This window comes from Musa acuminata, chromosome BXJ2-6 (assembly GCF_036884655.1).
Source record: "Musa acuminata AAA Group cultivar baxijiao chromosome BXJ2-6, Cavendish_Baxijiao_AAA, whole genome shotgun sequence".
Lineage (NCBI taxonomy): Eukaryota > Viridiplantae > Streptophyta > Magnoliopsida > Zingiberales > Musaceae > Musa > Musa acuminata.
In genome coordinates, this window is record NC_088343.1 from 8,673,541 (window position 1) to 8,696,626 (window position 23,086).

The 23,086-nt window shown below is 40.5% G+C and overlaps 2 protein-coding genes and 1 long non-coding RNA gene across 4 annotated transcripts; 1 reads left to right on the forward strand and 2 right to left on the reverse strand.

The window, feature by feature from the left end:
* The first annotated feature begins 650 nt into the window (after positions 1 to 650).
* On the forward strand, positions 651 to 9,812 carry LOC135614621 (uncharacterized). The gene is made up of 14 exons (XM_065112156.1): positions 651 to 988; positions 2,273 to 2,363; positions 2,491 to 2,575; positions 2,771 to 2,855; positions 3,767 to 3,836; positions 4,713 to 4,782; positions 6,479 to 6,524; positions 6,605 to 6,854; positions 6,979 to 7,184; positions 7,281 to 7,355; positions 8,208 to 8,277; positions 8,384 to 8,464; positions 9,335 to 9,414; positions 9,488 to 9,812. The coding sequence occupies exons 1-14, from the start codon at positions 855 to 857 to the stop codon at positions 9,564 to 9,566; spliced, it is 1,422 nt and encodes a 473-aa protein (XP_064968228.1). The 5' UTR covers positions 651 to 854; the 3' UTR covers positions 9,567 to 9,812.
* An 896-nt stretch (positions 9,813 to 10,708) lies between these two features.
* LOC108953141 (uncharacterized) lies at positions 10,709 to 12,190 on the reverse strand. The gene is made up of 3 exons (XR_010487313.1): positions 11,831 to 12,190; positions 11,435 to 11,763; positions 10,709 to 11,347 (listed from the first exon to the last, which is right to left on the reverse strand). It is a non-coding gene; the product is annotated as an uncharacterized LOC108953141 (long non-coding RNA).
* A 1,622-nt stretch (positions 12,191 to 13,812) lies between these two features.
* On the reverse strand, positions 13,813 to 20,659 carry LOC103987417 (uncharacterized). 2 transcript variants are annotated; one of them, XM_018827157.2, is made up of 3 exons: positions 20,403 to 20,659; positions 18,750 to 18,810; positions 13,813 to 15,581 (listed from the first exon to the last, which is right to left on the reverse strand). In XM_018827157.2, exon 3 carries the CDS (start codon positions 15,520 to 15,522, stop codon positions 14,101 to 14,103), a length of 1,422 nt encoding a protein of 473 aa, XP_018682702.2. In that variant the 5' UTR covers positions 15,523 to 15,581; positions 18,750 to 18,810; positions 20,403 to 20,659; the 3' UTR covers positions 13,813 to 14,100. The 2 variants fall into 2 exon arrangements, with proteins under 2 accessions (XP_018682702.2, XP_009403986.2); XM_009405711.3 differs by lacking the exons at positions 18,750 to 18,810; positions 20,403 to 20,659 and adding an exon at positions 15,743 to 16,099.
* Between the last annotated feature and the right edge of the window lie 2,427 nt (positions 20,660 to 23,086).

Consider the following 23,086-nt stretch of genomic DNA (forward strand, 5'->3'; position numbering starts at 1 on the left):
GTTTGTGATTGAAGGTTGATTTGCTTTTGCCTAAGAACATCAAAGAAGTGGTAAGTCTATCAATTAAAGTGATGAACCGGACAGGATAAAGAAAAGCAATCTTGGTCTAATCATAATCATCGTACTGCTACTAATATAATTGATTCGCGGAGTCCTGTTTGGATTCGCTCTGTCGGATGTCATCGGGAGTCAGAACGAATGGTTACATTCCCATCGGATAGAATCGTCACATAAATTATACACTGCTACCGACGCGTACTCGAAATAGTATTTTACCAAATGCAGTACCAACTGGACTTGGAGCGCATCGTCCGTCGGTCGGGTCGTTTCAAGCACTAATCTAAATGCAAAGCCCACCCATATCGAACGGGACAAGTCGGATGGGTGTGGTGTGATTAGGGGACGCAGCAGATGTACGCATGGACGGTGCGGCTCTCCGGTTGCATGTCGACTGTGTCGGTCGGAGACTACGTGTTCTCGCACTGCTTGGGCTCCGCCGGGGGTCGCGAGTGTGTATCGATCGATTAGGTGCGTGAACTCTAGGTAATCCCCTGATACCTTTTCAGGGGTGACTCGGTCTCCCCTTGTAACGCCCTTACATTAATCAAGAAAGATAAAGTAGAATAAAGAAAGCAAGAGAGAGAGAGAGAGAGAGAGAGAGAGAGAAAGGAAAGAAAATATCCTCCTCTTCGCACCACCTCGTCTCCTCCCTCACGCACGAATCCCGTACCAAGAAACCGGAGAATTTGGGCGAGAGGGGTTTCCGAGGGCGCCGCGGGTTCCAAGACCATAAGAGAGTGCGCCTGCTCGAGAGAGAGAGAGAGAGAGAGAGAGAGAGAGAGGGAGGGGCGGCGATGCAGCGGCAAAGGGCGATGTCGTGGAGGATAGTGGGGAAGGCGGCGCAGGCGCTGGCTGCGCACGCCCTCCTCTTCTGCTTCACCCTCTTCCTCGCCCTCAAGATCGACCGCCGCACGTCCTACTCTTGGTGGTCGGTCCCTTCTTTACCTCCCCACACCTCATGCCCTTCCTTCTGCTCCCGCTCCCTTATGCTTCTGAGTTATGATCGCCTATTTCGATTTCTTGGGTTTAGGGCGGACTTGTTTGCCCAAGTATACGAATCTTTCGAGGATATGTTATTTCTTGGTTCTGATGGTTAGGGATAGGTGGTCGATTTGGCCAATTGGGGTTTTACCATCAGGGATGGGTGGGAAGGACCGAGACGAGCTTTCAAGAAACGTTGTAGGTTTATGTTCTACGCTTGGGACAGCAAGATTTGATATCTGGATTTCGCTGACTAATTGTGTTCTTCTCTGGATCTTGATCTCTATGCCTGTTTATGGATATGTGTATTGATGAATAATGTCGCAAGTTTCCTAAGAAACAACTTAGTAATTCTTTTAGCCAGTTAGAATTGTGGGCTTGCAGTTACTTAAGCTCTATGTCATTTTCCATTGTTCTTGTTGGGTCTAACTTTTTTCTTGCTGCTGCTTCACTCATTTCTGCCCTGCCTTTCTCATCCACGATTTCGTTAGGTCCTTGTTTTTTTTCCTTTTTGGTCCATGGGAGGACCCTATGGATATTTTACATCGTTGACCACCTTATGCACATTTGTTTCTCGTCTATGTGCATCTTGAGCCCCATGTTCTTTGTTATCTAAATTTTCTATCTGCTTTATAAACTACGTTTAATGATGTTGTTCCTATTATCACATTGGAAAGCTTCCTTTTATATACCGCTGCACATATTTTGAAGGGACACACACCTCAGTACATGCACGCCATTTCTTGGTGCCTAAAACTAATATTAAAATGTCTACACCTTAACATGGTCACCTGCTAGGCATGCAAGTTTTCCAAGAATAGAAAACTGTATTATGTTGGCTGATATTAACATATAATTCTCTTGGTAATTGACATTACCAATGTGTGTGATGCATGGTAAATGATCATTCATTTAACATGCCAGTTAGGATGGAGCATGTAGCAACCATGTAAGTCACTGATAAGATCATGCTTGTCATGACTTGAACATGTAAGAACACTGTCCATTATGATATTGCCAATGCATCTCCTGCATAAAATATTCGACCTTTTTTCCATTGATTACATGGACGATGATAACGAGGTGGTAGTGCTTCTCCTTTCGTAAAATATTTTTGTTTCAGTTTTTAATAATTTGGTGATCCCTGTTATCTATATTAGAAAATTTTGAAAAGATAAATTTAGAGTAGCATTTTATTTATGTTGTTCTCATTTCTCTTCTGATGAAGCAGGATAATATTTGTCCCTCTTTGGCTATTTCATGCTGTTGTAGCACGAGGGAGATTCTCCTTACCTGCTCCGTCATTGCCTCATGATCGTCATGTATGATTAAACTAATTATGCTTCTTTAGAAAGTGTCATTGTTTTTTTTTAATATTATGTGGGTAGCTGTTAATATGGATCAATTTTTTGTGATCGTGTGCTGACAGTGGCTCTTATTTTTCCACAGTGGGCACCCTGTCATGCTGTTGTGGCAACACCTTTGCTAATTGCCTTTGAACTGCTCCTTTGTATATACCTTTATAGCACAAGTGGTAAGTGAATAGGCTGCATAATAGTTCTTTGACTTACTTTTTATGCCACAATTACATTCCATTGGAAATCTGTCGGTGTACACTGAGCGGACCATTTTTGTGCAAATGTGTATTAGATTCATTGCAAACGTGGAAGTCTATTCTCTATTCCTTGGCATTCTACCTAATATTTTTCGTATATGGATTTTCACACAGTTAATGGTGAACATGCTGTCAACTTGAAGATTGTTTTTCTTCCCCTTTTGGCCTTTGAGATAATCATCCTTGTGGACAATTTCAGGTACTTCATTTAACTTTGCCATTAATGTATATAACTATCCCATTTTGTAGAGCACAATGGTGGAATACATACTTAAACAGTTGGGACATTGTGTCTTGTTGCTGTACCATGATATGAAGCTGACATTATATATTTTGGCTGAACTAGCGGCTTTTAAAGGACTTCACAACTAATAGTTAACCTGATGTGGAATCTTTTATGGTATTCTAGCTCACCCAGATTCTAGGTTGAAAGGAGTCTTAAGAATATCAGTACCCTTGGCAAGGTAGTGGAACCTCTTATCTGTTGGGAAGTCATGTAGTTTTAAGCAACTCATACATGGTTCTCAGTTGGCACAAAACACAACTGAGGATTTTGATTAGGACAAAGCAAGCTTTATAAGCATGGTTTGTTATATTAGCTGATTCCAATATGGATTTTCCAAACTGTATCAACATCAGCCTAGTTTAATTCATTTCAACGAATTTCTCATCCTTATTGCCTAAAATATGTTGACAATAGCAAAAATTGTCTGAAATCGATTTTGCTAAGTCAAAAGAAGCTTACGTTTCCAATTTTAGTGAAAGTATCGACCTCCATATTAGGATATGCTGCTTCCAAGGCTGATTTTGAAAGAATAATTGTTTCGAAAGGGAGTCATGCTTTGTCAAGGCTAGTTGGTAATGCATCTAGAGCCTCTAAATGCATTTTTGAAGCTGTAGTCCCCACATGTTCCACATTTAAGGGTATATATCAAAACAATTAAATAATGCAGCAACAACATCTTGGTATCTCAGAAATTGCAATAAATTTGACACATTTTTTTTCTTCTTCTCTAAGCCCAAGGTTTGAATAAATATTTAAAGACGATATTAATTATAGTGATTTGATCCACTTCTTATGGTTCTGACACTATCATTTTACAATTTCAGAATGTGTAGAGCTCTAATGCCAGGAGATGAAGAAAGCATGAGTGATGAAGCTATATGGGAGACGCTTCCTGTGAGTTCACTTGAATTGGTGCTCAACATATTTTCATTTCCAGCACTACCACATCTAATCTCACTAGCTCTTCTAGTTCCTCCTCTTGGTCAGTACTTATAGTTTTCCTTTGACTTTTTGATTTGTAGCTCTCCCTTGGAGTTAATCTGACAACCTACTTAGGATTTCAGTGATACTATTTGCAAATTGGTTTCTGTTGTTTTGCTTTCTTTTAAGATCTTGGTGTCATCTTTATTCCAAGTTCCTGTGAAGCTTGTGGGACCAGAGCATTAAAAGATTGGCATTCAGATTGCAGAAAGTTTATTGGAACATTTCATGATACCTGTTCATTTTTTTTGCTCCTTTTGCCACATAGGTACTTTTCTCATGAATTGGAAGTTTACAACAAATTGTTTGGATGTTCTTTAGATGCTCATTGAGCATGTCTGACCCTACATGATAATACTAAAGCAATTGCTGATAAAGGCGTTTTGTTCTGTCTCTAGTGGCTGGCCGACAATTCTGTCAAGCCCTTTCAACTTTATACATGGAGACACCTTTCAGTCCCAGAATTTGTTTAATTCCCAAGGTTTAATATCCATCTAAAATGTTTCAGTTCCAGAATATGTCACCTCCATAAGTTGGTATGCGTATGCTGACAGTCCTATGAACTCTATGTCATTCCTTTCCTAGGGGTTACATGAATTGGCATGCAAATACCTTAGGTATCCACATGTGGTCCACTCTACTACATGTATGTAACTCCCACATTTCGTAGTCCATGGTCGCCCATTCTCATTACATATAGTAAGATGTAAATCATATGTTGCATTTAATTCTCTTGTTCTGTTTACTTTCTAGTTCTTTATACTAAAATTATGGCTCTTTTCTTTTTAGCACTTCTGGGTTGCGATCTCAATGGTGTTTCTCATGGCTGCTACAATATTCACCCTTCTTAAGCTATGCGGTATAATTCATCTTCATAATGATTTTTTTAAGCTTTATCTCATGCAATTACTAGAACTTCTGCATTTTAACAACATGCCCTTTTGTCATTCATACTTTCACTATAAACTTTTGTTTGAAGCACCAACAAGTCCATTTTTTCTTGTTTTACACATTTTATGAAGAACAAAAGACTAGTTAAACCGATGCCTATTTTCTATTACCTTCTGAATTAGTTAAAGAATGTCATCCTGACTAGTTAAATCTATATGCCTATTGTCCTTTCTTGGATAAATTAGAAAATATCATCCTTAGTAATTAATAGATTAAATCCATTTGTTACTTCACCAAATCACTTTTGCATAATAAATAAAATAAACAAAAGAATTTAGCATATTAATATTGGCCTCTGTCCTAGTCAGCCTTGACTATGTGCACTGTGGTCTAACAATTGGCCTATGAAATGGATAGTGCATACCAATTCGGGTTTGAAACGGAACATGGACCAAGCAGAACATGAACCAGTCAATTTGAATGGTCCACGTGGTACAGAGCTCACAGCTCGTTGAGCCTAGTGTTTTTATTATTTTTATCCCTAATTAAAAACCCTGATACTCTCTCTCTCTCTCTTGCATGCGCGCATGGTCCCTCTTCATGTGTCATCTGCCACCACCTGCTAGATGTTGCCACCTATCACCTTGGCTTGTTAGTCCATCCAGTACTCCTCTCCTTCTCCTCAGTCATCTCCTCCTCCTTCCCCTTCTTCTTCTCTGCCTTTGCCACCCCTTCCTTACCTCCTCTTCTTCTCCACCTCCTCTCTTCTTCTTTTTGTCCTTCACCCCTACTCCCTTCTTTGTATTATTTATTGGTGCTGGCACAGACCAGACCTGCACTGGTCCAGCCATGGACCAGGACCAGACCCTCACCTGTCCAGTCATGGACTGGAACAGGTCTGATACCCTTGATGTGTAGCATATACATCAGTGTGGTGGATCAGTCTTCTTATGAGCTGGAGATTTTTTGATGCAGAGTTAATCGGAACATGCTCGGGTACAGTCAACTGTACATAGTTACTTAAATATAGGCAACATTTCGTGAGGATTGATTATGGATTAATGTCCATTCTCTCACTCTTTATTAGTAGGTCTAGTAGATACCTTGCAACATATGCAATGACAAAACAAAAATGGATTGGATTTTTGTAATATGAAAATAGGATTGTCAAGTTTAATGAAACAGTACCCTTTTGCCTTCTTGGGATAATTTGGACAAACTTAAGCTAAGTGTTTTTCCTAGAATGGATGGCATGATCATGTCACTCTGTTTTTTTTTTAACATGGCATGTATACACACCACCAAACTGCTATCGGTGACAATTTGTTGCCATTCTGATCCATGTTTGAGTGCCACTTAATTCTCATAATCAGTGGACAGGATCAGAATAGAATCAGGAAATATCCAGGACAAAAATGTGATTAATTTATTATCAGTATACAGGAGTTTGTTATCTTTATTTGCTCTGAAATTGATATTTGTGTATCAAGTGTCTCTCAGTATTATAAATCGGATAGGTGGATTAATTTTACTGAGTACTAGAAGTCAAAATAATTCAGCTAACAGTTACTCACATGCAAAAGACAACTATGATACTGCTTTCGACCATGTAATGATTATTTGCCTCATAAAACCCTCTTGTGGTCTTTTTTGATATGATGCAGGTGATGTTGATGCTCTTGGATGGTGGGATCTGTTCATAAATTTTGGGTAGCGCACATTTTTTCCTGCACATTATTTGTCTTTCCAATTTGTCCATTTTCTCTTTTGATGTCATCTACCATTTGCAGGATTGCGGAGTGTTTTGCTTTTCTTGTTTGTACTAAGTGGTCTAATCCAATGATTCATAGACGACCTTATCATGAAGAACCTTGTTCATCCTCCACTATGATTAGATACCGTGATTGGAACAGTAGCCTTCTGCTCTCTTCTATGGAGGACCATGATCAGGATAGGCTTTGCTCTCTGCAAGACATAGGAGGCCATATAATGAAAGTTCCTCTAGTAGTTTTCCAGGTTCTGCTATGTATGCATTTGGAGGTATGTTGGATACTTGTAGAAAATTTTGCTTTATGAAAATTGTTTATTAAATAACTGAATATGTTTATTACATAGATCTACTTGATGCTCATTCTGAGATGTCAGTAATTGTCTGATATTTCAGGGAACACCACCTGGTGCTCGACATATTCCAATTTTAGCACTTTTCTTGCCATTATTTCTATTGGAAGGTGCTGGTGTCGTATATGCTGTTTCAAGACTGGTGGAGAAGCTTGTTCTTTTAGTACATAATGGTACAGTTGATAGTAGATATCTCAGAATTTCATCCAGAGCTCATGATTTCTTTGCGTTCCTACATCATGGTTCAAGGTACTGTTTTATGTGTCTACCTTGTGATTATGATATGTAAATAAGAATAACAGATTTTTTGTTGTATCATTGTGATAATTATTTTAACTAATGCAGATTACTGGGTTGGTGGTCAATTGACGAGGGAAGCAAAGAAGAGCAAGCTCGCTTGTTTCATGCTGAAGCCACTGGGTATTGCTCACATCAACTAGATACTTATAAATTGTTTCTAACTGGTGTATTGAGGAATTTGACTTTAATGCTTACTCAAAACCAATTATAACTAAATTGTTGAACAGTATTGGCTTGATTTCTGCAATAGTGAACTGCAATATGAATGGATACAACAACAACAACAAAAAAGCTGTAACTCCCAACAACAACAAGGAAATGAGCATGTTTTGTCCAAGAAGGTTTTGTCCAAACTAAATGGAGGTTTTAGGGTGTTTGGGTGGAATTGCAACCTCAAATGTTTTTGTCATAATGTTTTTGAAGAATATATGTTTTTGAAGACTAGGGGCACTGAAGAATTTGAATGTTAATCTTCTTTTTCCCTGTACCATAGTATTTCAGAATTTGAAATATTCTAGAATTTCAGAAGAAAAGACCTGATTGTCTTATTTGATTCCAGATGAAAACTTCTTGTTCATCCTAGCAGTGGAATATTTTTGGTAATAGTTGCAAGCAGCTGTCTTCGTCTTTGATAGAAGCAACTGTTTCTAAACTTGGATAAATCATTAATGTTCGGGAAATTCACAAGTTTTCTCAAAATTAAAATTCACAAGTTTGTTCATAATATCCACTTTACAAAAATTAAAGGGAATGTCAACAGGTTTCTTCAAGATAAAAGAGGCCGTGCCTTCATGGACTGCATTAGCTTCTTTTAAGCCTCTTGGCTATCAGTTTTGAACATCCAAAATGTAATTTGGATCTTTATCCAAGTAAAGTTTTACTGAGCCTCAGGGATCAGAAATAGTGCCTTGATGGCATTAACTAGTTAGCATGACTAGCATCTATCTGCTGACCATCTAGTGTCATCTGCAGGTATAACACCTTTGTTGGGTATCCACCTGAGGTTGTGAAAAAAATGGCAAAGAAGGATCTTGCTGAGGAGGTGCACTAAATTTCATTTTTGTTGCTTGTATGAATTTCACATGTTTCTGGCAACTCTCTTAGAGTTGCAGCTACTAAATACCAAATTCATAACATAACCTTTGCAGGTTTGGAGACTGCAAGCAGCTTTGGGAGAACAATCTGAAATAACAAAGTATAGCCAGCAAGAATACGAAAGGCTTCAGAATGTATTGCTTCTAACCTTATGTATAGCCAGCTACAATATTTTTCTTGATAACACTGTCCTTACTACTGTTTTTTTCCTCTTTTGTTTTAATTTTTTTTATTTTTTTGCTACTTTGTTGTCATGATTTTTTTTTTTTTTTTCAAGGTTGACATGCATTATGGTTGATGTCTAGTTTGTTTGATGTAGTTCATGCTTGATGTCTAGTTCATCTTGTCTAGTTTGTTACTGTGGTTAATTCAATGTTGTGAAGTGTCCACGGAAGATACCGATACAACATTTCTAATTAGCATTAAATTCATTAGGCAATTTTAGAAAATTGAGGTACTGCTTTGATATTAAAAATTCTAGTTGGTGCATCATGCTCCCCACTTTCTCATGAAAACTAGTACATAATGTAGCAGGAAATGACAGCAATGTCAGGATCAATTTTTCTAAAAGAATAGGGCAAATAGGGGATAATGAGAGGGAGGAGTCGAGAGAGGATGGTTGTCGTGGTCGGTAGAGGCTCGACGAGGGTATTATGAGGTTTGGCAAGGGGTGGGGAGTTATTGGGGAGGCTCAGCAATCGGATAAGACAACAAAGGAGAAAGTAGTTTGATGTCACTAGTGTTAGGTTACCCGAGGTGGAAGTTCAGGGTCAATCTTGCACACGAGGGAAGTGGTGGTGATCAGTCATATAATTTAATTAAACAAAGCATTATCAGGTTCAGGAGAAGGTGCTCGAGCAAAGCGTGCTGCACCCAGTTAAAGGTGCTCGAGCCCCAGGGTCACTTATCTGGCTGCTTGATGACTTGTCTATTTCTGCTTACAACGACTCTTCTGTACTGGATTTCTGAAATTTGTGTCTGGATTTGCTCACTGTCATTTTCAGGAGAAGGTGCTCTGTAGGATTTGCTACGAGGCAGAAATATGTGTGGTTCTTCTTCCATGTCGGCACCGGATCCTTTGCAAGTAAATATGTGTCTTAATTGTAGAGTCGTGTGTACTTTCTGCTTTTTGATCCTTGAACTTCAATTGTGTATAGGTCCTGCTCAGAGAGGTGCAAGAAGTGCCCAATATGTCGCGTCCCCATCGAGGAGCGGATGCCTGTATATGATGTTTAAAGCTCTCCCAGATCAGAAATACATTATCATCCAAAATTCCTCAGGAAATTGTGTCCATAGACTGATGTACAAAAAGATAGAGCTACTCGAGTGCTTCAACCCCATTTGGCATGGTGGTAAATATATCTAAATTCACAGAAAAGTCTTCCGATTAGGTTCGGTGGTGAGTTGTATGTGACCAAATCAAAAAATGATTGGGAACTCTGTATATAAAAATTTCATTCTAATTGAATAGCGTTTTTAACATTTGAGAAAGTGAAAAAAATTAAGCGATAATCATAGGCCAAAGCGACCCCAGACCAATGGCATATTTCGAATTTGATTCGTATTTTAGATCAGGTATGATCCTAAATCTGAACCTACGAATGAACATCATCAATTAAATCTACGACATGAAAAGTTATTGTAGCTTAAAAAAAATCCATTTCCAGTCCCAAAGATCGCATAGGAATTATTTACAAGTTACGAGATTTTGAGACAAGAAAGTGGGATCATTTATTAGTATTGAGATGATTTTGAGACTGCTTGTTATTTTCTAGAGGCGACCCTAGTTCAAAGTCTTCGATAGTGCACAAAGATTGGTGAATTATACCATCCACGCAGACTCTGTTCTTTGTGGTTAGCAGCAGGTACTACTTGGCAACTGTCTATTTTTTATATGTTAGCCCTTTCTTGTTTTCAGAAAATATATAATATACATACATACACAGGCACAAGCTCGAAGAAGATACAGATACATACCAGTGGTCCATCCCAACGAGAGGTCGACCACTCCAAGAATTCATGTGTAACGTAGTAGACAACCCTAAATCAGTGTTTCTCGTTAGTCTTGTCTTTATGTAACAAGAACCAATTAATCCTTGAATGTAAAAGATCAATAACTGAACATAATTGTAAAAATTAAAACACAACAGAAGAGGAAGTCTCTGTAATATGGGGCCATTCTAAATATATCAAATACAGTTTATTGATGATACGTGACGCAGTAGCTTAATTAACAAAAGCTTTCCACAGCCCGTACATATTACACAGCATGGCTATACCACAACCATGTCATTGAGTTATATAGAAGCTGTATGATAATAGCAACCCAAAAACCATCTCTATAACTGACAGCTATAGTAGCTGTAATCATGCAAAAAAGAAACAATCTATACGATTGTTGAGCTTCAAGAAACCCTATTCTTTAATGCTTTTGGCCAAGTCGAATACATAACACCAATGTACAATTAGCAATGTAGGAATTAAAGTATCTTTGAACGTGTTACCAAATCATGGGTGATTCCATTTCACCAAATGTTGAATAAACGAAAGTAAATGATTCAAGAATAATTTAGTCCTCAACGCACTGCTTCAATAAGCTCTGTTCTTTAAAGCTACCGAAAACCATTATGATGATAATTTACGTTGTAACAATTAATCATTCCAACAGTCTCTATCGCTAGGTTATGTTATTAGTCAAACTAACATCACCATCTAACCGCTGCCAAGTGCTCTCGTAACATCATGCAATAAAGAAACAATCTGCATTATAGTTGGACTTCAACCGACCCTAATCTTTAAGGCTAAAATATGACCCATTTTTCGACCATGACAAGTTTGCAACTCCAATTGTACGTTCATATCATAGCGTGCAGCAATATGAAAATGGAGAGGATCCCTGAATAGATACATTACCGGATAATGGGTGTCTCCATTTATGATCAAAGCAGAATGTCGGTGTCGGCGAATGTTGGATCAATGAATGTGTCTCCATTTGGGAGAGATCAAGCATGATGGTCCTGCATCGAAGAAAAGGTTGATGAAGTGAACCGACTTGCTGGCTTGGAAGTGGTACGTGACAAAGACACGGATCTTGGATCACCTACTGATTTCCGATACTACACCCGCTGCTTCGTCAAGGGCGTAGCAACACGGATTGGGTTCCCGGCATCCAAGAGAAGGTTGATGGTGAAGAAGGGAACCCGCCCACGAACGCGTTCGGGTTACGGCCCAAGAACTTGTACTGATGCCCGGCACTTGGTCCAGGTCGTACCAACACTCGGGCTGAAACCTTTCCTCCTCTGCATCCAGGAAAGGTCCGGTGTAGAAAGGGACCGGACCAGAACGCGTTAGGGTTTGGACCTGAAGACGACATTGATCTTGGAACATGTCCAATCTTGGATCTCGCACGATCCCAGATATACGAGTTCGTGCCCTGCATCCAAGAAGAAGGTTCGATGAAGAAGGAAAATGAGTCAAGAACGTGTTAGGGTTTCCTTGACCTGGTGGATGAAGAGGACGTGGATGTTGGAACGCCATGCCCAATCTTCGAACTCGCATTGACGCCCCGTACTCGAGTTCGTTCTATGGATCCAAGAAAATGTTCGATGAAGAAGGGAACGGAGCCAAGAACACGTTAGGGTTTGCTTAGACCTTGGCACATGACGAAGACGTCCGACGACTGGACGAATCCCGAGAGGCACTACCGGCGAGAGATCTTCCAGCGGAGGGCATGACGAAGACGAAGACGAAGGCGAAGTCGAAGGCGTGCGAGGAGGAGGGCGACGGTGGCGAGAGGTCCGGAGGAGGAGGAAGAGTCGCCAAGGGTGGAAGACGGATCGGCTCGCATAACAATCTATTTCGTCATCTCCGCCATGTATTATTTATTACTCGACGATGACATCTTATAATCCAATAATCGGATTCGGATCTTCTCATTTTCCGGATCCGCATATGCATACGACTGATGTACATATAATACAGTGTGCCAACCGTGTTTTCCCCCCCCTTTTTTTGGGGATATATAACACAGTGTGCCAACCATAGATCTACCGATTCATATCAAATAAATTTGTTATCTGTAATATTATATATATTTTTGTATTACTAATACTTAAATATAATACTTATTAAGACTCTACTATAGTAGGATAGTTAATTGAACAATTATTATCTTTGAATTTGAACCTCATTAAGACTCTTTTTTTTTTTTAAATACTAATATTCATTGGTTTAATGGATTCATATTTTGATTTGAATGGACTTATATGATCACATCAACTAATTTTCTTCTGACAGAGACTGTCATGCCCTCTGTAATAATAATAGTCATCAAGTATCAAACTTCTCCCCTATGATCTTACAATTGCATTTGCAGTTGCACAAGTGATCTTCTTTTCAACCCATCCATCACCAAATTCACTCCGAGTGATCAAGTGGTGTTTCACTTTCCCGTGACTCAGCGCAGACAAAGACAACAGCACAGAGAAAGAGAGAGAGGTGTGACGCAGTAGCAAACAAGCTTGGACAAGATGTGAGGCCTATAAAACTAGACCAGATTCTGTGTCTACTGGTGATCTCCCTCTGCATTGGTATTATATAATATATATATTGGCACTAAGCTTTCTGAATGCGTCATGTCCATTTTGACCACTACGGGGGGGGCAAAGAGCATAGCTAGAAAAGCTGGCATCAAAGTTTGAGAATTTAGCAGCAGTAGAATTTAGGTGATACAAGGATGATTGACAGGGGAAAGAGGCATCAGGTTCCTAATCTTTCTTCCCCTTGGTGGATGCCTACTTTTCCTTTTGCCTTTTGCTGTTACTGCAATTGGATTCCATCACCTCTTGTTGTTTCTTCCTCCACCAACCTACTATTACTAGTAGGTCAACCTCCAAGTGTCCCTCTCTTGCAACTATGTCCTGTCCTAAGTATGCTAAACAGACAAGTCGCTTCGACTTCACGCCATCTTTCTATTCCTTCCATCTCTTTCAAACTATATTTACACGACGATAACAATAATAATTGTCGGGCGGGAGAGAATAATTTGGATGTTGGATTCACAACATGTTGATCGAGAAATATTTTGGCAATAAAATCAACAGTTAGATAAGATTCGATCAACGAACACTACGTTAATCCCACTTTAAACGGGTTGAATACAGCGTAGGTACCCAAAACCATCCGAAACAAACCATCGAGCAGCCGTCAGCAGCATTCGTCAAGACCGTGCCCGAATCTCAAGGCACCTGTGATGTGTGCATGGCAACTTTCACGTGGACTCGCAACCCAAAAACACGGTATATAAGAGTGATTGTTATTATGATTGGCATTGATTGACATCAACTCTCCAATGATTTGTCACGCTAGAAGACAACACCTGTCGGCTGCATAATTGAGCAGGCCTAGGAAAGAGATCTGGCCATGCTCTGCCAAAAGTTCTTGTAACCCTTCAAAGATACCGATCTGATTCCAAGACCAAAGAGGGAAAAGCACCAAAAGCAATTCTATTATGATGATCTCAAATCTCCCATTACAGTATCAAATCTAATCACTGGTTGGAAAAAGAGGACATGGTGGTTCGAAAAACCCAAGAGAGAAGAAGAACCCACAGTACCGAGAGATAACCAAACAGTGAGGCTTTTTCGACATGGGATGGTGATAATTAGTAGCTTAGTAGTCGCGGTGGTGGTAGCAGTAGAAGACGAGGGCAACCGAGGGATAAGATGGATCCATGTGAGGCTGTGGCGACCCGCGGAAGCTATGTAAGGTCTCAAGAGGAAGTGGCAATGCAACAGGGTTCCCATATGAACAATGGCCTCCGGAGCTGGCTGCACCTCCTCATGTTGTGCAGCAACTCTCCGCGGTCCCGCCGCTTCGAAGTGAACAGCAGCTTGTTGTCGAGCGCAGGGTGGCGGTCGCCGAGCGGCGTCGTCCATGGCCCACCATAACCGTGGCCATTGTAGCTCTCTATGTTGACCCCGAGCGCAGAAGCCGCCGCCACCGCAGCTGCTGCAGTGGTGGTTGTCGGTGACAGCCGCCTAGCTGCCGTGGTCGTCGGTGACGGCCACCTAGCTGCCAGAGCCGAGGCAACCGTGCGGTTGTGATTGTTCAGGTCGCCATCGGTCATGCCACTCAGCAGCGTGCCACCGACGAACTTGTTGATGACGAGCGAAGACCGGTGCACTTTCCGGGCGCCGCTCTGTTGCTGGGGCTGCGTGCTGACTGTCACCTCGACGACGGTTCCCCTGTCGACGACCTCCACTTCCTCTTCTTCCTCCTCCTCCTCCTCCTCCTCGTCGTAACAGTTCTTTTCGTCTGATTCTTCTTCCTCTTCTCCGTAGCAGTTCTGTTCTGATTCTTCCGCTTCCTTTGCTTCTAGTCGTGTTGTTCCCATCGCTTCGCTTCCTTCAACATCTTCTTTTTCTTGTTCGACATCTTGTTTTTGTGGTGGTGTAGTCTCAGCAGCACAGTCAGCGGCATCAGACTCGTCACCAGGCTCGCCTCCTAAGCCGAGGTCGACGAAAGAGAGGCGGAGGCGGCCGTCCACGCGCTGGGCGCGAAGGTAGTTCCGAGAAGTGACGGGGACGGCTTCGACTACGAGGCGCCCATCGCAGCGGTGAGGCCGCATGTGGAGGCACGGCCCGTTGCGTTGAGAGATCGACGGAAGCGGTGGCGGGAACGACCTCGGCCTGCCAGTGGAGCAATGGTAGTTCACCGACGTCAGTTCCTTGCCCCGGGGACGCCTTTCTCGCTCCACCGCTCTCACCTCGTCTCCTCCTGCTACTATTGCCGTAGCCTGCGCCTCACGGACATATTTCATTTCCTCTTCCTTCTCTTCATCGTCGAACTTGGGCGGACAGCAGTAGTAGAGGTCATCCACGAAGGAGGAGAAGTCGCCGGAGCCGGTCTCCGACCCGAGGCTCTCCGTGCACAACTCGAGGCTCTCCCGGCTCAACATACTCGAAGACCGCCTCATAAGGGGATGCACGTAAGTGCCCGGAACGGCCGCGGCGGCCGCCTTCTGCGACTGGATCGCGCTCCATATGTCAAATTGGCCGGGCAGCTCATCGTCGCTCTCCTCCTGTACCATAGGACGGCCCTCTTCGCTCCTGTATCGCTCCGCTGGCGCCGGCCAGCTGCGCTGGGCCAAGTGGAAGGTTGCGGACGGGCTTCGCATGACAGCTACCGACATCGTCCCTTAGGACGGAGAGTACGGAAGCAGCAGCTGAGGTTTGTTTAGTTCGTGTGTCACTGTGAGCAAAAAAGGAAAAAGCAATAAGCACCGAAAAAGGATGGGAGAGTCCCACGGGCGGTAGCAAGAGGAGGAGAACAGGGGCCCGGGGAGAGGTGAGGAAGTCGAGTGTACCGATGCTAGCAGTCAAAAACATGGGCAATCGGGTTGCCTTAAATACCTTAAACAAGAATGACAAGCAGTGCCTTCCTTGATTGGTTTGGGAGGCAGAGATGGCAGAAGAGTCGGGGAGGGATGGGATAGATTGGCTTGTGCTCCTCGGAAGAGGTAGGCAGGCAGGCAACGCTGCTTAGAAGCGAGGGATGAGGGGGTGGTATTTGTAGGTGAGAAAGGGAAGCTTTCAGCCTTGCTCAGGTCAGGACCCTCCACCACCAGTCCACAATAACACAATCCTTTTTTTGCTTTTCCTACCCCAAGTAGTATTTACCTATATATCACTCTCCTTTATGTTTTATTCTCCACTGTCTGGAATAACTTTTTTTTGTCTTAGGGACTGTATCACTAGGTTTGACTGTTTCAATCAAGTCATTGGGTACAACATAATAAGCATACTATTAGTTTGTTTTCACAGGTCATTGGTACAACCATTCACCAGCGGTGAAGTCACTCACTGTTTGATCGATCCTATGCACCAGCGAATATCGGCCTCCCGCTCATCTTAGCTGTTCTGATAAAAATTATTCTGCATTCTTTTGAAGTCACAACAGAGGTAATGAGACTGACTCCCGACGCCACCCATTCTATCTAGGCTCATCCACGGCCTATATTCTCTCCTCAACTTGGTTGTCGTTTATGTAGAAAAAGTATCTAAAAGGCAAGGAAAGGGAGAGGCACGCATCTGCAACTTCCTTTTTATTTCTCTGTCCGCCATCTTACCATGAGAATAACACATCCATGGCTGCTTTTTCGCACCCCAACTTCTCAGCTTTGGTCACTCCCTATCCAAGCCGCAGACACTACCATCAAACAGATGCCGCACTTTGGAACAAAAATGACGTATTTGGATACCAGCCATGCATGCATGAATAAACTATTGGAATGCTACATTCCCTGAGGTTATATCGTCTGTCACATTACCATCAAGTGGAGTCGACGTACCATGTCGAGCCACGTCAAGGGGGTGAGCGAGGGGACAAATTTGTCGCTATGTATATAGCCTTTTTTTTTTTTTTTTCTTCCCCTCTCTTTGGCTTGCCACCGGCGAGGATGATTCGTTCAGTAGATAAATGAGAAATAATGTTGGTGATTAAGAGAAAAGGGATGAGACATGCATTCGCTGATGTGGTCATGCTTCGGCCTTGGTGACTTGAGCAATAATGTTGTTGCACGCTTTTTTATTTTCGTCCATAATTATTTAGAGGAGAATAGGGTCACTGTTTACCCGCTTTTAACCGGATGGATGATGCATGGTGGGACTTGGGAACCATCCATGCACGACATCCCGAAAAAGATTAAGAAAAAGAAAGGTAGAAAGCATCGAGCATAGCTTCCGGATGGAATGGCCCGACTCGATCAGATGACACTTGGACTCGCAAGACGACAATGATAACAATTGCAGACAAAACTATTCCAGATGATGTAGTCTCATCCGTACAGTATAACACAGTAATTTTACGAAAACTGTGAACTCTATTAATTATATGTTGTTTCATCATAAGATAGCTTCGTAGGTGGAAATCCTAAATTGACTCTTTACTTTTAGTTACTTTAAGACAGCGAATGAAGATTAATCACCATTGCCACGGGTCTCAAAACGAGAGGAACGTGGTCCGGAAGCATCCTTGTTGGAAACCAAGGACATGCTAAAGACAGCAGAATTCAGCATAATGTTAAACCACTCGCTGGTTTCATTGACCTATTCTACCAATCAGAACGACGGAGTACCGTGGAGGTATTCGTTAAGTGGACCAGGCTGCAGGAAGGGGGTAGTGGCTTGTACGCTCCGGCTAGAAACAACTGGCGAGCAAGTGCTTCAGGCAGATATACTTCTTAGCTCGTACGTGGATAAGAACGGAGGGACATGTTGTGTTACATATGGCCTTCGTTACTAAAGACTATTTACGTGGTTGGATTGGCATTTGCTACCAACGAACCTTGTGCATATGAATCTCGAGCACCCTGGGTGATGTTTCCTGGCAATCAATCAATCATGTACCAAAACTAAGGTAGCGATGGTTACTTGGCCTTCACACCTTCGTACCTCTGGTATAGTTAGCAGGTGTATGATAGAGAATTGCAAGTTCACGTGCTCGATTCAGCACACTCGGTCAAATAATGGATGGCTCTATTGTTGGACCTCAGAAGCTAACCCATCAGCATCCCAAATTCCTAAACCACCCACTCTGAACTGCTAACACACAGCATTAGATCCAAATGGGCACATGACAAGCACCACATCTAGTAAGCAAAAGGCTCCCTCTAAATTTGACCCCCAGCTCGCCGTAGCATGCTCTGTAGTAAATATTTGGGCACATAGAAGTTGCTCGGGCCATTATGTCCAACCAAAATACACAAACTAAACAGGCTAAACGCATTCGATTGCTACTTCAAATGGACCAGTATCATGTCTACAATATGCTAGAACCCTACAACTTCTATCCAGTCAGTCTCCCTTGCTCTCCCAAATATACCAACAAGCCACAAACAAAAATGCACAGTATTCATGATGAATGGCGAGTTAAGGGTTTGCTCTTTTTATTTGCAAATGAGACTAATATTATAATGTAACATCACCTTTGAACTGGTTAGCTTGACTTAATTAGATCTCGATCCACACAAGGAATCATGATCCCATCCTATGTCTTGATCGTCCGAGAGAATATTTTCTGTTCGGATTCTATGGACGTGACTAAGCTATCATTGAGCTCTTTCACATATTTCCCAATGATGAGGCTATCATGTGTTGAGCTCAGATCAAGACGAATATTTCTCATATCAACTAATAAAGGTAGCATGTCTATAGTATTTATGATATGTTTGTTTATTATTGTCTAAAATCAAGTCGTAAATGATCATGCAACCTAAATTTTAACTTCATATATAGTACTTAATGACAGAACAATAGTGAATATAGGAACAAGTACGTAAAACCTAAGAAATTAAAATGATATTACCAAGTAAATTAATTCATATGAGGAAAAGATTCAAAATATCCATGGGCTCATTACCTGATAAAGAGACCATCGTCTTTCCTGATTGAGAGAGATTGAGGTTACATCATCATCATGCCTGCAATTGAACCGGAAATATTATTTCAGACATCCGACTTTGAAATATTGAATAATAGCCAAGGAGTACGAAGAGTATTTTCACAAAATCATATTGTTAAAACATGTTGAAATATTCTCATAAACCATGATGCTTAAGGGCTTCAGTTGGCAATTGTTTTCTATGGTTAAAGTTATATGTTCCTACAATATCCTCGATTAACACCGACAATCTAAGCACGAGCGACTTAATACATGTGCACAGAACACAATATTGAAATTTCAGTTTTAATATTCTGTAGTATTAACTAGATAAACTAGTTTCGATTACCAATTGATACAAGATTATTATTTACATTACTTATTAAAAAGTGTCCTTCTCCCTTGAAGAGACAATTTCTACAGCCAAGTTGCACGTTTAGGTACATAGAAGATTAGCCTATCCGGCGTTGTAATAGACAAGCACTACACTAATTACCAAGCTAGAGGAGTACATATATAAAAAGCCAAGAAAAATAAACAAATCTATTGCTATCAGCTATAATAGGCAGGCCTTATGTGAAAAAGGAAGTCAAGGATGATTACAATTTAAATGATGTTAGAATCTCATGCTCTGCCGATACATCGAAAAGGCACCAGTCAATTAAACCCAGAACGCAGTACGTCAATAAGTAACTAACATCTGCTCCTTTGCGAATAAGAGAAAGAGATAACAGGAAAAATTACTACCTCAGATAGCATATGATTTAGATTGATTTGAAATGAAATATCTATTCTAATTTCCAAAATAAGCATTTCGTTCAAGACTACTGTCATAGCGGAGTGCAAGCTTACAATTAGGAAAATTCACAAACTAGAGCTTGATGCAACTCTGTGGCTTTTAGATTTGCGGTCTAACTCTAACCCAAGAGTACCAGCAGACAACTCGACCTTAAAGAATGTTACTTGGCAGAAAAGGACAACAGAACAACCTGCAAAGGACTTAATCTGATGTTACTCAAGATTGTCCACAATGTCACAACCATCTCACATGAACGAAAGTTTTCAGCAATTCATTTCCCTGTTCATGTTGACAACCCCAAGCTAATACCACGTACTCAAAGTCATTGATCGCCAGTTCTTTGGCGATGATACATGCTATGTGATGTTGTTAGAAACCAGAATATAATCAGCCTATTCAGATGCAGTCCACAATTGGTAACATGAAAAAGGCATCAGTCGAGACAAATGCATCAGTGAGTGAGTTCTCCGATTATAAATCCAAAAGAAGACCACGTCACCATCTCTCTCATTATAAACACTTGCACATTCAAAACTTTCCATGCATTTAGTAACATCTCGCGATCGTGACAAATCATGACAGATTTCAAGATTCTCCGTTCTCCGATCTAAGTTCATACGCAATTACTTATTCAGTGCGTATCTCCTTCCCAGAGCGATCGAAAGAACCGAGGGTGTAACCCTAAGTTTCAGAAATCAAGTCACCGACACCATTCCCAACCGTATACAGAAACCATGGTTGTTGGGCCGAAAGATCTCAAATCTCAGATCAAGCACCACAAGAGCGAAGGATAACTAAAACGCTGACCATGAGAGGGGGAGAAAGAGCGATACCTGTAGACGGGGGAGGGTGAATTAATGCAGCGGCCGGCGGTCGTTACGGGAAGGAGAAGGAACGGCGGAGAGACGGCAGACACCGTTGCAGAGGTGGCGCATGAGCGGAATCCTCACCGCCGGATCCTCTCCAGCAGATCCTCCTCTTCCTCCTTCGACGGCCGCCCAACTCCGGCGAAAACCCTCCTCTTACTCTCGCTCGCTCAATGGTGAATACGGAACGAGAAACCCACGAAACAGAGACGCGCGCGGCATACAAGGACGGTTCTTTCGTAATATCTTGGGCCGGGCTTATCGCTAATATCTCTCATCTCTCACACGAAGTGATATGCGCACAGTTTGGCGCAAACTGAGTGGGATTAACATGGATCCGAATCCGATTTGGAACGGATGCGAATGTCGATATTACGTGAATCAGATATCAAGCCTGAGAGCTGTTAGAAAAAACAAAAAACAAAAAACAAAAAACAAAAAACAAAGAGGGAAAACAAAGAGTACGAAATAAAATATGTTAGAACAATCAAAGAAAGTAACAAATAAATATCATATTCTAAGAGGATGACAGAATCATCGATGTTATTTACATATGCATCATTTAAATTTAGAATATTTACAGTAAAAATATATTGAACAAAGGAAGAAGGGTTGTTCGATGCTTGCATAAAACCTTTAAAGTAATGACAATAATGTCAACCCCACGTAATATGACAGTAACTGGTCACATGGGTTGCCTCGATTCTGTCCCTCAATTGTCACTCCTAGAAAAGAAACGGGTGGTGTGTGCATATACGCCTGTTATAAATGTAGATTTATTTTGTAGACATCAATTTGTCAGGATCTTTGCTTTCCATATCCTTTGCAACAATGTCACTGTCATGTTTCTTTGTTTCTTCTCATATTGTCTCCGATTATGATTTTTCAGTAGTAATGTAATAAAGAACATAAATGAGAGATTTTTTTTTAATTAGATTCTTCTAACATTTAAATTATTAATCCAAGATAGATAAGTGTTAATATAAGTAATAAAAAAAAAGTGATATCATTTTATTACATTGAATATGAGTTTTTATACTTAGTTGTAAAAAGATAAAATATTATGTGAAATATTTAAGATGCAGCATCTAATCGCCTCTAATAATCTTTTATTTGTCTTCTATCCACACCGGTGATAACAGAGGGGCATCATATAATCGTTTATCTTAAACTCTTATATACGTAGATAGATAAGTAGATGATGACTTTTTATCTTCTCATTTCAGTCTAATACCGTACTAAGGTCACGTGTTGGGTGACGATTGATTGACGATATTATCTATATCATTTGTCCTCATTGAAGGTATGCTTCGAGGGCTCTTACAAGAGGAATTTAAAGTATGACAAATGGGAAAGGAGTGTTTGACCTCCACGTCTCGACAAGAGGTGTCATCTTCGATAGTAGATCAATCATCACCGATGTGAACCTGACCCTCATTCAAGCATAGAGGTCGGCAATGATGGGGGTTTGTTTCTCGATCTTCATGACTCTTAGTTATCATTGTTTTGTTCACCTACTTAAATCTTCAATATGGCAAAAGAGGTAGCAACACTCTTGGTCATCGTCTCTTGGTTTATCATGAGGTTCGACAATCTTGACCTTCGTACTTTAGCAATCGATGAGGTCGATTATCTAACCTCTGCACCTAAGGGTCGATTATCTTCCTACATCTTAGGATTTTAATGTTTTCACCTAGATAACCTTATGCACATAAGTTCAAACCATGTCAAGTTGACCATGACATCAATAACATCTTTAGTTAGCCCAAGTAAATATATAAAAAAAATTTCATTAATGTTCTTTATTTTTAATTATTTGCCCTCATAAATTTTGATATAGTTTATATGTATTTTTTAATTAAAAAAATTCAGTTATGACTAATATTAGCTAGTTTAAATTTTACAAAAATAAAATATTATTGATATATCTATAATGAGTTTTTTTATTGGCGTATTGTTCTCATATAAATTTTAAATTATAGTTGATAGATATTAATTGCAATGCCGTGTACTCACTTTCATAGATTTTGCTATAATATGTATGTTAAACTTACATCCACAGAAACAAATAAAAATTGTGCTTATTCTGTAAAGATATATAAGAATTCAGGTATGTACTCATTATGATGTTTGAATGTCTTTTAAATATAAAACATCACTTGTATCCATCTCCCTTTTCTAACTCTAATATAATATTGCCACACACACAACTGTCTCATCAACTAAAAGTATAAATTTCCTGTTCCTTAATTATTGATATTACTGATTTGATTCTCTCCCACCTTCTAATCATTTCAAAGTATCCTCACCAAATCAAATGGAATCATTTCCCAAGTTAATCAAGCACAGCAAAATTATACACAATTGAATCGATCCCCTACAATCATCATCATCATAATACATAAACAAGCAATTTATTGCAATATTTAAACAGTCAACGTTTGTAATCTAATCCAAAGAGATAAACAAAATAATTTAAATTTCTGACCCTTTTTTAACGCACGTCTATGTTTATTTTTGTCATATCATTTAATTTAAATTAACATCATCAACCATAATTGATAAGCAGCAATGTTCTAATTATTTGGGATCAGCATATGTTGTTGTTTTAATACCATGTCCTCATTAATGATGACCTGTGACGTCACAAA